This window comes from Patagioenas fasciata, chromosome 4 (genome assembly GCF_037038585.1).
Source record: "Patagioenas fasciata isolate bPatFas1 chromosome 4, bPatFas1.hap1, whole genome shotgun sequence".
NCBI classification, from domain to species: Eukaryota; Metazoa; Chordata; class Aves; order Columbiformes; family Columbidae; genus Patagioenas; species Patagioenas fasciata.
In genome coordinates this window covers 52166530-52182372 of record NC_092523.1, presented here as the reverse complement: position 1 = coordinate 52182372, position 15843 = coordinate 52166530, and the positions used below count along the sequence as shown (strand labels likewise).

General features: G+C 43.6%; 1 protein-coding gene across 28 annotated transcripts in view; it reads right to left on the bottom strand.

Annotated features, from left to right (window-relative positions):
• Positions 1-15843, bottom strand: part of EPHA5 (EPH receptor A5) — a 197212-nt gene that overhangs the window by 54370 nt on the left and 126999 nt on the right. The window contains exons 6-7 of one of the 28 annotated variants that reach the window (XR_011738835.1): positions 10965-11056; positions 9453-9531 (exon numbers count right to left, since the gene is read on the bottom strand). The exons of 26 other annotated variants lie outside the window; for them this stretch is intronic. Coding sequence is in view for 1 of the 2 variants with exons in the window: in XM_071807843.1 (XP_071663944.1) it covers positions 12440-12447 (8 nt within the window). In the remaining variant the exon portion in view is untranslated. Of the gene's footprint in view, positions 1-9452; positions 9532-10964; positions 11057-12370; positions 12448-15843 lie in introns of those variants that run through there. One more of the 28 variants, XM_071807843.1, reaches the window with a different exon arrangement.

The window sequence follows — 15843 nt, the reverse complement described above, 5'->3', positions numbered from 1 at the left end:
AGTATTTTATAGGTTTTTTTTGTCAAGCAAAATGTAATCCAAGCCAGGGAAGCAGACAAAGCCTGCAAGCATTCAGTCTTAAAAGCCTGCAACTGGATACTGAGCTATATGATCTCAGGAAAATTAAAGGATTACTCAAGACTTGCTTTTCAAAGGTCACTGCTTCCTCAAGGGCAGCATCCTCTTAATAAAAAGAAGTCCGATCACTGAGAACTTGCATTTGGAGAACAACATGCAAAAAACCAAATTCACGTAAGAGTGAGGATATACAAAGCTGTGATCTCCTACATTTTTTATAAAAGGAGGCATAATTCTTGTCCAAATCCCTGCCTTGACACCACAAAAGGTGGATGGACATCACAAATTGTTTACACATCACTTTACAAGTAATCTGCAGGTATGCATTAATGTCTTAGCAAAAGACTCAAAATCAAAGAGGGATATTGCATCATTTATGTTTATGTTCACCTTTTGTGAGAACAGCCATGCATGTGATGAAAGCAAACAGAAGATGTAACAATGTGTGAAATTGCTAATGTACATTTTTGGTTTCCTGAGACCAAAATTAATCAGGAAGCAAATAAAAGCACAGAGAAATGTTTCTACTTTATTATGTTTCTCATATTTCTTAAGAAGAATAAGGGGACACACCAAATTTAAAAAAATGAAAGTCTTTGTAGAAGATGCATTATTAGTCACATCCGAATAACTACAGGAGGTGATTTCATGAGGAACAGACCTTTTAGGACACTCTTCCTCATAACCTTTGATAATGACATTAGCACTGAATTAGCCTTCTGGGCATCAAACATAGTATTTGCAAAATACTGTGTTGTGGCCCACTAACATCTAATATACAATGATGCTTATGGGAGTAAAACGGTAATTATATTTTAAGAGAAACTAATGTTATCAGGTGAATGACCACTGCACCAAGATAAAACAAATAATTTAGTTTCTACATTTCATGGTCTATCTAATGCTCTCTCCAGCCCAATTACTTTTGCCTCAATATTTTTCACTCTGGCAGAAACCACAGCTAATGTCTCCCCATCTCGCCCTTAGCCCCACAGCCGGTGAAATTCTCCACTTCTAAGCAAAAATAATACTAGCTCCTTTCACCTGCAGGGCAAAACCCAAGCCATCAGTCCAGGAGCTTCAATCCAACTTTAACTTCTCCTAGGACAGATCCTCACTTGGAGCAACCCAGCATAGCCAAGGAAGAGATGCTGACTGACCCAGGCAAAGGGGCTGGTACCCTCCTTCCTCTGCAGCTTGAGGAATATCGGCTTCAGGCTCCCTTCCAAAGACAACAGAGACATCAAAGATGCTGTTATCATCTCCCTTTCATGTATTTTAATGCATTTGCAATCTCTTTTATCGTGATTACCTTCCTGTGTGTGCAAACATTTTGGATCTAACACTTCAGACCTCACCAAAACACCTTGGCGTTCCTCCCTTCATGTGACGTTACACTTCTTTTGTGGTCTGAATTTATGCCAGAAGATTTAGAAATCAAATTCATGCTTGTGATTAAACCAATACCTTCACCTGTCATCATATACAAACAAATATTTATGCCATCATTAATACACTTATAAAGCCAGGTTTAATTAAAGAAAATGAAACCTCAAGACAAGTAATTTTGGTTCCACTTTAAAACCCCAGTATACTGCAATTTTTCACCCCGTTTCTAATTAATGATATTATTAACTTTTTTTTAATAAGGCCTTTGGTGACTTCAGAGTTTGGAGCAAGACCTGCATTATTCACCAAGTCACACTAAAGGTATGTGAAATTGCAGGCAGCTTCAAGCAGGAGATTCATTTTTAACAAGATAACACACATTAGTTAAAACAGAAGAAAAAACAAAGGACTTAGCTGCATCATCTCTTTGCACTTCTGTATAGAAATGTTATACATTTATAAAAGCTCACCACTCAAAGGTTTCTTAAGACTACTTTTACTGCAGATGTCATACCTGGGTCCAACCTTAGCATTTAAGTAATGACTTTTGTGCTGTGACTTTTAACATACTGAGGTGTACCTCAGTTTGCCTGTTTTGGGGTTTCAAAACTCCTTGCCCCTTGAGGACAAGTCAGTGCAGCTTGGACCCAAATTTGCAGGTGCTTGTATGTATTTTGAAATATAAGTCTCCAGGGAATAAAAGGTCTTGGACCATGTAGTTTTAAATGCCAATTCAATTTTGCCTGAGACCTTACATGGCACTTCAATTATGCACAGGCTGTAAAAAGTGCAAGGGGGTAAATTTTAGTTCCAGAGTTAAATCTGAATGCCTGGCAAAATATGAGCCCAATCCTAAAACACCATTCATATATGGAGATAATTTTCTTTTGAATAATTATTCAAGGTATCCCTTAAGCAGATGGGGACTTCATGCTAGTTCTTTTCACACAGCAAATATCAAAATGAGAACACCATCTCCACATTTCCTTGGCAACAAATATATAGTGTTTCTCCACATCTTCCACCTCCCAAGATGAACACCTGAGGTAAACGCAAAGTCTCAGACCAATTTACAGTCTCTGTTACCCACTTCCATTTCGAATGCCTCCAAAACCTGAGGCGCCCTGATGTGTGCCTTAAAACCAAAGACGTCACGTTGTGTGATGGAGAAACCCAACTCAAGCACTCAGTGACCCCAACAGAAGGCAGGGTCCCATTTTTCTATGTGAATCCATGGCTAGCCCAAGCAACCAGATTTCTCTCACATGAAAATGGGGCAATCATAGAATCATTTTGTTTGGAAGAGATCATCAGGATCATCGAGTACAACCATAACCCAACCTAACTCTAGTGCTAAACCATGTCCCTAAGAACCTCATCTCAACACCATTTAAACCCCTCCAGGGATGGTGACTCTGCCACTGACCTGGGCAGACCATTCCAATGCCTGACAACCCTTTCCGTGAAGAATTTTTTCTTAATATCCAACCGAAACCTCCCCTAGAGCAACTTGAGGCCATTTCCTCTTGTCCTATCACTTGCTACTTGGGAGAAGAGACCAACAAGCTCCATGCTACAACCTCCTTTCAGGTAGTTGTAGACAGTGAGAAGGTCTCCCCTCAGCCTCCTTTTCTTTAGGCTAAACAGACCCAGTTCCCTCAGCTGCTCCTCTTATGACTTGTGCTCCAGGCCCCTCACCAGCTTCGTCACTCTCCTCTGCACTCTTTCTAGTACTTAAATGTCTTTCTTATGATGAGGGGCCCAAAACTGAACATAGTATTCAAGGTGGGGTCTCACCAGTGCCGAGTACAGTGGCACAATCACTTCCCTAGTCCTGCTGGTCACACTATTCCTGATACAAACCAGGATGCTGTTGGCCTTCTTGGCCACCAGGGCACACTGCTGGTTCATATTCAGCCAGCTGTTAATCAACACCCCCAGATCCCTCTCTGCCAGGCAGCTTTTCAGTCACTCTTCCCGGAGCCTGTAGCACTGCCTGGAGTTGTTGTGACCCAAGTGCAGGACCAAGCACTTGGCCTTGCTGAACCTCATACAATTGGCCTCAGCCCAACAATCTAGCTGTTTCAGATCCCTCTGTATGGCCATCCAGCACCCAATCTGGTGTCATTTGCAAACTTACTATGGGTGCACTCAATCCCCTCATCCAGATCATTGATAAAGAGATTAAACAGAACTGACCCCAATACTGAGTCGTGGGAAACACTACTCATGACCGGCCGCCAACTGGATTTGGCTCCATTCACCACAACTCTTTGGGCCTGGCCCTCCAGCCAGTTCTTTATCCATTGCAGAGTACACCCATCCAGGCCTTGAGCTGCAAGCTTATCCAGGAGAATGCTGTGAGATACAGTGTCAAAGGCCTTACTGAAGTCTAAGTACACCACATTCACAGCCTTTCCCTCATCTACTAGTTGGGTCACCTTGTTATAGAAGGAGATCAGTTTGGTCGAACATAAACCCATTTTGACTGGGCCTGATCATGTGGTTCCCTTGTAAGTGCTGTGTGATGTTACTCAAGATCATTTACTTCATGACCTTGCCCAGGACCAAGGTTAGACTGACGGGTCTGTAGTTCCCTGGATCATCCTCCTGGTCGTTCTTATAGATGGGCGTCACATTAACCAACTTCCAGTCAATCGGGACCTCCCCAGTTAGCCAAGATTGCTGGTAGATAATGAAAAGTGGCTCAGTGATCACCTCCGCCAGCTCCCTCAGCACCCTTGGGTGTATCCCATCTGGCCCCATAGACTTGTGGGTGTCCAAGTGGTGTAGCAGGTAGATAACCATTTCCCCTTGGATTATTGGGGCTTCATATTGCTCCCCATCCCTGTCTTCTGGCTCAGGGGGCTGTCTTTCAAAGTGGTGGCCAGGCTCAGCTCTGGTTTGGCTTTGGCCCTTCTGATTTTCTCCCTGCATAACCTCACAGAGTTCTTGTATTCCTCTTGAGTGGTCTGCCCCTCCTTCCAAAGGTTATAAATTCTCTTTTTATTCCTAAGTTCCAGCTGCAGCTCTCTATTCCGCCAGGCCAGCCTTCTTCCCCGCTGGCTCACCTTCCAGCACAAGGGGACAGCCTGCTCCTGCACCTCTAAGATTACCTTCTTGAAGAGAGACCAGCCTTCCTGGAATCCTTTGTCCTTCAGGACTGTCTCCCAAGGGACTCTGCCAACCAGCCTTCTGAACAGGTCAAAGTTTGCTCTTCGGAAGTCCAAAGTAGCAGTTCTGCTGACCACCCTTCTAACTTCTCCAAGGATAGTAGACTCAATCATTTCATGATCACTATACTCAAGGCAATCTCCAACTGACATGTTCCCACGGAGCCGTTCTCTCTTTAGAAACAACAAATCCAGCGGGGTTCCTTCCCTGGTAGGCTCATTAACCAGCTGTGTTAGGAAGCAAAATATTTCATCTGCCTCTTTATCCTCGTTTGAGGGTCTGTAACAGAACCCCACCAGGATGTCCACCTTGTTGCCCTTCCTCTTGATTCTCACCCATAGACACTTAACCCTATCATCATGCTCCTCAAGTTCCAGATAATCAAAACCCTCCCTAACATACATGGCTGCCCTGCTTCCTCTGCTTCCTCACCTACGCCTTCTAAAGAGTTTATAGCCATTCACTGCAGTGCTCCAGTTACAAGAGTCATCCCACCATGTTTCTGTGATGGCAATTCAATCATAGCTTTCCTGTCTCACTAGGGCTTCCAACTCCTGTTTGTTGCTCATGCTGTATGCATTTGTATGGATGCACTTCAGCTGAGCCATTGATTCCACTGAGTTGGCAGACTGAAGGGTCTTCTTAGCACTACCCTCAGACACCAGTATGCCGTCCTTGGTTGTGCCTCTGCCACATCTGGTTTCTCCCCTCTCGCCCTTCAAATCTAGTTTAAAGTCCTCTCAATAAGTCCTGCTAACTCCTGCCCCAGGATGTTTTTACCCTTTTGAGACAGGTCCATTCCATTTGTTGCTAGCAGACCAGATGCCATGTAAGCTGATGATCAATGATGCCATGATGAAAAAACCCAAAATTCTGCCAGTGACACCAGTCCCACACCCAGGTATTGATCTGCTGGGTCTTCCTGTATCTTCTCTCATCATACCCTGCAACTGTGTGGATAGAGGAGAACACTAGTTCTGCTCCTGATCCCTTGACCAGTCATTCCAAGGCCCTGAAGTTTTCCCTTTTCAGTTTCATCACTGTCCACCTGAAAAATTACCAGTAGGTAGTAGTCTGAAGGACTAACCAGGGCAGAAAGTTTCCTTCTACAATCTTCAACCCTGGCCCCAGGGAGGCAGCAGACTTCCCTAAGAAGTGGGGCTGGTCTGCCTATAGGGCCTTCTGTTCCCTTTAGAAGGGAGTCTCCTACAACCACAATCTGTTTTTTTTTCTTGGTGGGAGTTGTTTTAATGGAGGGTGCAGGGTGACTCATCCTCTGCAGCACCTCCATCTGAGTGGAACCGCCTCCCTCAATGTTGTTTGGTTCCAGTTGCAAGGTATTATACCTGTTTTGCAAGGGAACCTGGGAGGGTGGGGTAGTCCCAGTACGAACCCTACTACTTCTGTGCTGGGCAGGAACTTGCTGCCATTTCCCCTCGTTCCTGAATTTGCTGCAGTCCACATTCTGAGCCTCTTGCCTGTTAGACAGAAGCACCTAGCAAGGTGGGGTGGGTAGGGGGATGTTTCTCCTGCCACCCCTAGTGTGGACTTGCTCCTGTTCATCCCTTTCCTTTGATCTGCCTTCTTCAGTGAGGCAAGGGGAGGAAACAGGAATCCCTCGATCTTCATTTCTTGCTGGTCTTACCTGTCCATGGGTGGCCAGAGCTTGATCCCACCAGTTGATTTCCTTTTCCAGCTCCCTAATTCTTCTCAACCTTTACACCTCCTCTCGCAGCTCTACTACCAGGCTGAGCAGATCATCCACCTGCTCACACCTCACACAGCTGCTTTCTGTATTACCACTCCATACCAGTGAAAGGCTTTGACATGCTCTGCAGCCTGAGGTCGGGGTTCCCATGGCAGCTGTCTGAGTTGCCACCTCCTTCCTGCTGAGTGCAGAGTACTTACCTTTGCCCCAAGTGGATACCATAGTCAGCTCCTTCTGCAAGGGTGTCAACGACCAAGTGAGATATCACTTGAGCTCCCCTGCCTGCTTAAACTCCCTGCGCAAACTGCTGCACTAACTGCTTCAACCATTTGCTGTCCCGTTCAGGTGGTTCCCACCTCATTCCCTGGAACACTAAATGCAGCTCCTTGAGCTCGACAGCAGGACGTGACTTGGAGCCCAAGCTGGTCACTGAGCCGAGATGCTCCCAGATCTCTCTGCTCCCAGCTGGATACAGGGTCCGGTTGGTCCATGGTGAAAACCTGTGTAACTTGGATAGCATGTCCTTTCTTTGACAAAGCTTTCCTCAGATGATCTCTCCCGGACTTCTAATCCTTGGACCTAAGATACTAGGAAAGTATCTTTTCTAAAGGCAAAGAGAGCAGGATGGATGCTGTCATTTTGTGGACATCACTAACCTGATGGTTTTAATTACCAGCAGCCCCACTACAGAGAACTGCTCATGGTTAGAAGACACAAAACAGGAAAAAAACCTTCAATCAGAGAGATAACAGAAGTAATCTGCATTCAGTTTGCATTAGTGCAAGGATAAGAGTTGATCTCTTACTTCTGATCTGAGTAACAGCTCAGTAGACACCCCTGGCTGAGGCTGGGACTGCAATGCACCAGTATGGTCTAAGGCTTTGAGATTTACCGCGCCTCAATGCCCTGTTCTTGTCATGATCCCCCTGCAACAGCACAACAGGGAGGAAGGTGAGGAGTGTGCAGCTAAATTCCCCTGATTCTCTGAGCACCTCCTGGAGGATGACTCAAGGAGAGATACAGCAAAGAGAAAAAACAAGGGAAACCTAACATCTCCTGTTTAACAGCAACCAGCTAACATCAGCTGGTCCACCCATAAGGATCTATTGCTTCTTGACACAAATCTTTTTATGAGCCCTCTGTGATATTTAGCTACACTTTTCAAGCGATATTAAAAGAACAAATAGAAAGAAAGCAGTATTACTGGTACTCAAATTCTCAATACATTACCTTGTGTTATATAAATATATCTATAAAATATACTGTTACTAAGATTGATTACTGAAATACATACCTTTGCGTGGGCAACCCAGGCAGGCATAGCAAAGCCTTACCCCTGGTACCCCTTCCTGTATGCCCCATTGCACAAACATTTCCAAAAATCACCACATAAAAAGCAAATAACTTCTAAAACATGTGGCATGATGAAGCTACACCGTGATGCAGCTATTGTAACACTGCAATTGCAACAGGATCACGTGCCTAAAGACAGCCCAGGACCTGGGTGCTAGAGATTTTGGGGCAAGAATACTACTTCATTCGTTCATGCACACCATCCCATAGACAACAGAGCCAGAATACCTCAGGGAATCTATCCTGTATCATTGCCAACTTCACACAGTGTAATCTTGGGCAAGACTCTTCAAAGCACGTGATTTGAAAAAATAAATTGGATTCTTGCTGTTTGCCTTCTGTCTACAGAGTCGCCCAGACACGCTTTCAGCTCCCAGCAATCGCGGACATGAGATATGTACTCTTAAAAAGTGGAAGCTGTCTGTGGATTCACGTGACTTGCCACCACCGTGTTTTAGCAAAACACGACTAGATACCCCAAGAGAAAACTGCACGGGCTAAGAACCCAACCCTGGCAATCACAGAAGTTGTAAACAGGAATAATGGCATTAGCAGTATTTTATCTCCAGATTGTGCAAGCTAAGTAGCGCAGTCAGCATCCTGTTGGGGTTTACTGAAATCAGAAATATCCTCTGTAGTGCTGCTATTTTAATTTCTTTTGTGGTTTCTGAGAAGATTTACCATAGGCAACTGTAGAATATCAAGCAGACTCATCTCAAGGGTGGGGAAGTAGTACCTCCAGCGTGTTCACTCAAACACATTCAATGCCTTATCAGGAACATTGGTGTAACGGAATTTTAAGGACTGGCTATATAATGAAGTCTACAAAAAGCACCATGTTCTGTAACATCGATCCAGGTATATTTTGTTGCCCCTGAAACCCGAATGCTTGCAAACACTCATCTACATTCTGCAGGGAATCGAAGGCCAGAGTCACAGACACCATGGTGCAAAACCCCATTCATAAAAAAAAAATTGGTTCAGCAGGACTGTCCATGGCCAAAATTCACCATTTGGGAAACTTCTTTCCAATTACCTAAGCCTAGCACACATTCATTTGTACTCAGAGCAGTACCAGCCTCCAGCAGCATCAGCCTCGAGTACTGCACAGACAGTTCCTATGAGGTTGTAATTTATCCTGGGAAAGGAGAGGGAGACATCAGGCATCACCCAAGACAAAGGACTGCCAGAGCAGGGAAGAGAGGTGACACAGTATATATATATATGTTTTATTTCCCTAGTGCCTTTGGAAATAAAGTTTTTCTCAAAGATGGGGAACAGCTCATGGTTCAGATCAGAGTCAGATTTCTTCACACCACGGAAGAGTTATGATTTCCCTGTATTCCGTAAGTCATTTAGTTGTGAAGCCTAAGACTAAATACTATTGACTCACAAAACTCTTATTATAAATGTCCTCCTAGCAATATGATAAGGTCCAGCTCTGATTCATCAAAGCGGTTTTGGAAAACACTTAAGTGCATGAGTACTACCACTGCTGTCAGCACTTTGCTGGATTGTAGCCACAGGGCTCCGATTTTGCAACAGAATCCTTATTATTGACTGTATGTATCAGGTTAGCGTCCGGCACGCTTTCCAGTGCCTCTCCTATCATTAGTAACCTAATATCTTATTTGCATTTAAGCGAAGTCTTCCTTTTAAAAAATCACAGGTCATTAAAGACAAAACAAAACCACAGTTACCGAATAAAATGCATAAAACGAGCATGTTCCTGCACCTTACCATCACTCACCTTCTTAATTCCTAAACTGTCTCCTTTCTTCATATAAGACTTGCTGCATCCTTCTCCCAGCTGCTGTCGAACTGTAAACCTGGAAATTCATGGACCATTTTGAAACTGCACATGAAATCTCCTTCTCTGCAAGCCTGCCACTCTTCATGATACACCAATCAATCAGTCTTGTTGATGAATTCTAATATTAAAGCCAAATTACCGAACACTCCAGTGAAATGAGAGGCAGCCAAATAAATTACATCTGTTTTCACTTAAAAAATAGCTACTGAAGAGGTACAGCAGCTCAGAGGGAAGAATGGGCAAAGTCTTTAACTCCCTTGGTAGCCATTCTGTGACTTCCTATGGTAACTGGTCTCTCCCACCACTGCTCTTCTCTCACATCTCATAAATGGGAGAAAAGTACTGGTTCACCACCTTTAGCAGAACTCTGAGCTGGCCACAGTTTTGCAGAACCACAGTCCAGCCAGACCTTTTCCACAAACAAGTTCCCCAACAAAGACCAGGGGACTTGAATTAAAATTATTGAAAAAAAATCCAAAGAGGTTGTATTAGAACAAAAACCTGGAATAGTAAAAACTCAAAGTGACTAGAACTGAAGTTGCAAGGTTTATATACCTCTGTGGTCCATAAACCTGCTCCCTTTGGAAGGGAGGAAGAAGACCTGCAGCTTCAACCCAGGGCTTCCCACAAGGCAGAGAAGTTAGTTATCTGGTTCTTGGGGAGAAAGGGGAAAGTGCTTGAGGGATCTGGTGGCTCCATACTGTACTTCATTTCCAATGTCAGGAAAAAGACAGTGCACTTTGAGGGAATCAAAAAAAAGAAGCTGAGAACAAGTACAAGTTGAGTACACAAGAGTTAGAGACTGGAAGAAGCATAGCTGTTTAGTCCAGGCGAAAAAGAGACTGAAAGAGAACATGAGTCTCCAAATTAGTAAAACGTTGCTGTTTCTAGGGCAAGACAGATGGAGAACTGAATTTAGGAACAGTTTTCTAAGAAAATAAATAATGAAGCACCCTGAAGAATCACCCTGTGAATCTGTAGCTCTTGTGTCTTTGGAGGCTTTAAAGCAGGTTAGATGAGCATATCCTGAGATTCTTCCAGACACACAGCTCTATGAAAGGCAGCTGGGCATTATAAGCTGAGTCATACAAATAAATAGGTTCTTGAAAGGCAGAGATTTGGGGAGATATACATTCCATGCCATTTACCAGCCAGTAGATGCCAAGGAAAAATCTGAATTGTTGAAAGCGGTTAGTGGCACAAAAGCATGGCACTGTGAGAAAAGCTTCAGATGGGAGGAAATAACACTTTACTTTCTGGCTCTGGCAAGGACTCAGCACAACCATGGGCAAGTCACTTCAACTTTCCCTGCTGTTATGTGCCCAATGAAGATAATGATAATTCCTTTATTTATCTGGACTTGAGGGACAGGGACTAACTATTCAGCTGCTGCCAGCACAACCTTTGCTTTGGCCTGCAGGCAAGGCAAATAAAGAAAAAAAGGAATACCTGCAAGCATTATTCCTGGCAGATGGCTTCTTCTATTTAAATCACGAGCAACTTGGTGACACCACGCTGAGCTCAAACATGCAATAAAAGCCCTACATGAGTGACAAAAAAGGAAAATTACAGAGAAATCTGTGGTAAAGGTTTATTTTTATAATTTAACAACTCCAAGTTCTGTTTCCAAGCAGAAGCCCTAGTTGTGTGCTTAAAGACAAGCGCTGTGTAAAATTGCTTTGCTGAGACAAAACCGCAGAGATCATGACTGAGCAGCACAAAGCCTGGGATGAACAGGGGTGTTCTGAGTGGGATAAATGCAACTGCATATGAGAGCACAGCTCTTGACTCTTCTGCTCTGCAGAGGCATTACCTTCCCGCAGGAAGGAAATGCAGACTCCCTTCTGCCAAAATATGGCAGGTTTTCCCAGGCCAGTTGATTTCTGAAGGTGTTGAAAAGGATTTTGAGACCAACTTCTGATGTGAAAACCCAATTTACAGATCATGTAGGGACTCTGTAGTCCAATTTATTCCCCTCTACTGCTGAGAGGGAATGTCCTAAGCTCTCGCCTACTCAGCTGGGTCACCACTGGCTCGGGAGGTCTGGGTGACACTGTAGGAACAGCAAAACAGCCCAAGCATCTGAGGGTGGGGTTGCTACCCAGAGCTAAATAGTCCCAGCAGAGATTTCAGATGTTTTTTAAATCATAGCTGAGCATGCGATGCATAAGCAGACAGGTCTTCTCCTCAGCATCGGAATTGTGGTCAAAAAGGTTTCTGTATGCAATATGCTGCTTAACTCAATCCACACTGGTTGGTAGCTGATCCTGTGTCCTTCTGCCATAGTATTCTTCATCACTGCTTTGTGGGTATGCCTGATCAAAAATCAGGTGAGATATTTGTCCAGAGGATAGCAGAGTGAGAATTCTCTGCCTGTTTGGCTTGCATTTCAGATAGTGCTGCTCTCTGAAGCATCAGGGTCAAAAAATATGTCACAAATTCACATTTCAGATACATCCACCTCCTGGTTGTGAAGTAAAAACAGCAGCGTCACTATTCCTTGATATGGCTAGGAAGAGCCTTATAGGAACCAAGAAACTTACTGCTTCTAAGTGAGCATATGTGAAGCTGCTCTCTCAAATATGACTTGAGGCTTTGGTGACATCCTCTCATCAAGCTTCCCCAAGACCTCATCATGGAAAGATGGAGGTGAGACAAGCCTCACGGCATCTAGATGCCTCTTTCAGTTCATGACCAGTATAACAGGGCTGTAGATTTGTTTCTGGCAAGGCTGTTGTCCGTATGCTGATCACTCACCTCCTCTCCGCTTTGTAACTGGCAGAAGAGAAAAGCAGATTTCAACAGGATGGAGTTTGTCAGGGGAGTTTCTCAGGTCCCTTCAGGGTATCACTTGGATAGTCCTAAGTGCCTTATTCCTTTCAGCGCTCTCACCTTCATCTTTATTCAGTGTGTGGACTAGACCATCAAAAACCTTAGTGAGAAAATACAATGTATATATGCAGCTCTTCATCCATGCAATACATAAAACACTTCCCTGTTTGGTATTACCCTGCACGTTTATGACTCCCCCTTGACCAGCCTTCACACTGCAAGTGCTTGCCTCATCCAGTGGCCAAAACTGTGCCTTCACGATGGCTGAAATTAGTCCAAACACAGCTAGTGACAGCTGAACAAATACCAGCTGCTCACAGGCAAGGGGATGATGTTTGTTCCCACTTGCTCTTGGAAAAAAGCAGTTTACAGCACCACTGAGGACTCCCAACCCAGTACAGGTGGGAGTTCATCAAGCTTTTCTTCAGACAAGGTCTTGGCTCATCCACAGGGCTGTCATCTCAAGATCAGACATGTACAACAGTTTGTCTGCATGGGGCCAGGGCTCAAGTTACTTGGGCTGAAGAGCCAGAAACTGAAGCCTACAAGTTTCTCCATTATCTATTGCCCAGGACATAGCCTACCAGAATTACTTTCCTCTCCTTAAATGTGCTCTGCATAAATGTGAGATGATAAGAGTTAAGTGGTATTAAAAATGTGAATGATGAATGCTCTGCATCAGGCAGGATGATTAAATACCTAAGTGTAGATTCTGGGGTATGTTCACTTCTCTGCCTGCTGACATGATAATGGATTATCTCTAACCTATGGCAGAAACAAAACAGAGATTACCTCCTCTCCAACAATTCAGCATGTATTCTCCTTTCTTTATTCCCATCCCTCTCTATACAAGGGGAAAGTGCATTAACTAGCTCTAACTGGTTTACTTCAGTGGTATTGAAAATTGGATCCCAGCAATGCACATAACTTGTTGCTTTTTCCATGCGGGAGACGGAACCTGACACACCGATGTGATGCTCACAGAGTTCGCTTTATTGTCAGACCGGGCTAGCTTTATAACAAAGCTGCCCTGTCCACGCGCCTTGCAACAACGTGATTGGTTGTAACTCGTGCTATACAATGACGTGATAGCAATCGCCAGACACATGCAGCCTCACTCATTGTTACCTTCTAATGGTGCTCCTTTAGTCTCTTTTGTCTCTGGCTTCACCTCTCAGCCAGGCTGCGACAACCCCATCCCCCCGGGGCGGGGGCGGGCTCTGCCACTACAATAACTGATCCCGTTCTTACAGGACCACCTTCCATGGAGTAGTGAAGCATTCACATTATGAAACTCACTGCAGTGAATGCACGAACAACAACTTGGGTTTGCATCAGGATTCGATTACATTGAAGTATTTTAATGTTGTTAAATGCCCTCCAAAAACACAAGTACACACAGTTATGGAGGCTAACCAAAAAGAGTACTATTTAAAAACGGTTTCGTTAAAACTCTGTACAAATACACTGGACACAACCAGAATATGTTTTATGCTCATTTAACTTGAATTATCAATTCTATAGGCAGCAGGCAAACCAAGATAATAAATTTAAAATTCATATAGATTTTTAAGGCCAAAAGCCCTCCCATTTAGCTCTCCCACAAAACACCATGGAGTTTTCATCTTCCTTTAAATCAATAAGGATTCATCCCCAGGGGCTATATTACCAAACTTCACCATACAGCGACTTGGTGGAGTATTGCTCATCTTGCCCTGTGCCATTAATTACAAAATCACATTTATATTTAACAGTGGTGTCTGGTTGGGCAAAGGAAGAAAGGAAGGAAAAAAAAAAAACCCCACAACATTTTAAGAGGTAACTGGATAACTGGACCTTGTTCTAGAAATTGGTAGTGAAGACAGCTACTTGCTGAAAACCTCTCCAAAAATAATGGAAAAGTGCACTGATTTAAATATAGATGCGCACACACGCACACTTCCATGAGTCATCATCCAAAAAGAAGTCTCAGGGAAGGGTGTATGCTTCAAGCGTGCTTCTTAAAGTTGAACGTACCTTGAAGACTGGCAGTGAATTTCAAAGCAATTTGGCAATGTTTATTTATCTATAAAAATTATCAAAGCAGCCTGATTTTATAAGGTCTGCACATTTTGAACTATCACATCTGATCGGTGCAAACATTCCACATGCATTATTATACTATATAACACCAGAGTGTACAGAATTTGGCTCCACGGATTAGCCTCTTGTGGGCTTTTTTCTACCAGTGATGAATGCATCTGAGAAAAGTGGAAATACATGTACAGCTGCCAAGCAACTGCTTGCAGTGACATGTATTACTTCACATAATACACAATCTCTTTATTTATTGTGCTCCAAACAAAATTACTCAAGCCATTAACGCCTGTCTAACTGCTTGTGCATTTCTCTCACAGGAACTTCGTATGACCTCTTTCTCCTGCTCAGTGAGAGGTATGCTGACCATGTAGTCACATCTTACCTTGTATCTCAAGACACTGCTGTCATCCTTGCATGGTTTCTAGTGGCCACTTAGTCTTGTAATATCTGCAATATCTTGTATTACCTGCAATATCTGCTGCGCCTGGAGCTGGCTGCATCCTCTTTGTTTATTCTGAGAGTATGGCCTTTAAAGCCTGGTTGTGACATTTAAAAAGGCCATTAAATGCCACAGCTGCTCTCCACCATGAATCTTGTCTAACACAGCAGTATATTATCATCTCAGTAATTTAATTTCTCAAGATCATCTCTTCACTGACAAGACCCGGGATAGTCACTATGATGAAACTCTGGGAACTTGAAAATATCTCAGTCACTGACCTAATAGTAAATCTGATGCTCTTCACTTCATCTTTTCCTCAGTATGGCATGTCAAATCATATACTACAACTATAGACTAACTGACCTGGGCAAAAGGATTCTCAGAAAGTGTTGCCAAACAAACCAGTTTTGTGAGATGCTACATTGTTAAAAAAAATGAAAACCAAAATGATTATATTTTCACACACCAGAGAATCTTGCTTTCTCAACATCCTGGGGAAAAAATGACATTTAGAGCCAACATTTTTAAGAGCCCAAAGGGAAACACAAGCAGCAGCTGTGAAGACTTGCAGAGCAACACATGGGAAGATACAAATCTACCTGAGACATCAGGACATACCATACATTCCTCCACTTGAGAGGCCACTCACTGACTTCATCACAAATAGCGTCCATGCAACTAAGAAAGGGATTCGATCCACTAAGGGAAGGGGAAGCATATTATACCCCTGTAAGGACCAAAGCAGCCAAAGCAGTGAATGAAACTGAAGACCACTTGGATTTACGATCAGCTGCAGGTTAACACAGCAAAAAATTTATTCTTCCATTTTGGAAGAGATCCTATCTATGGTCTTGTACCATTCAGCAGTTGTCAAAAGCAGTGGAAAAATGTGTGGGAGAAGGGGAGGACACAAAGAAACTAAGTTAACTTTATGGCATAACTTCAATTCCAGCAAAGCATGGTATCACCAGACCC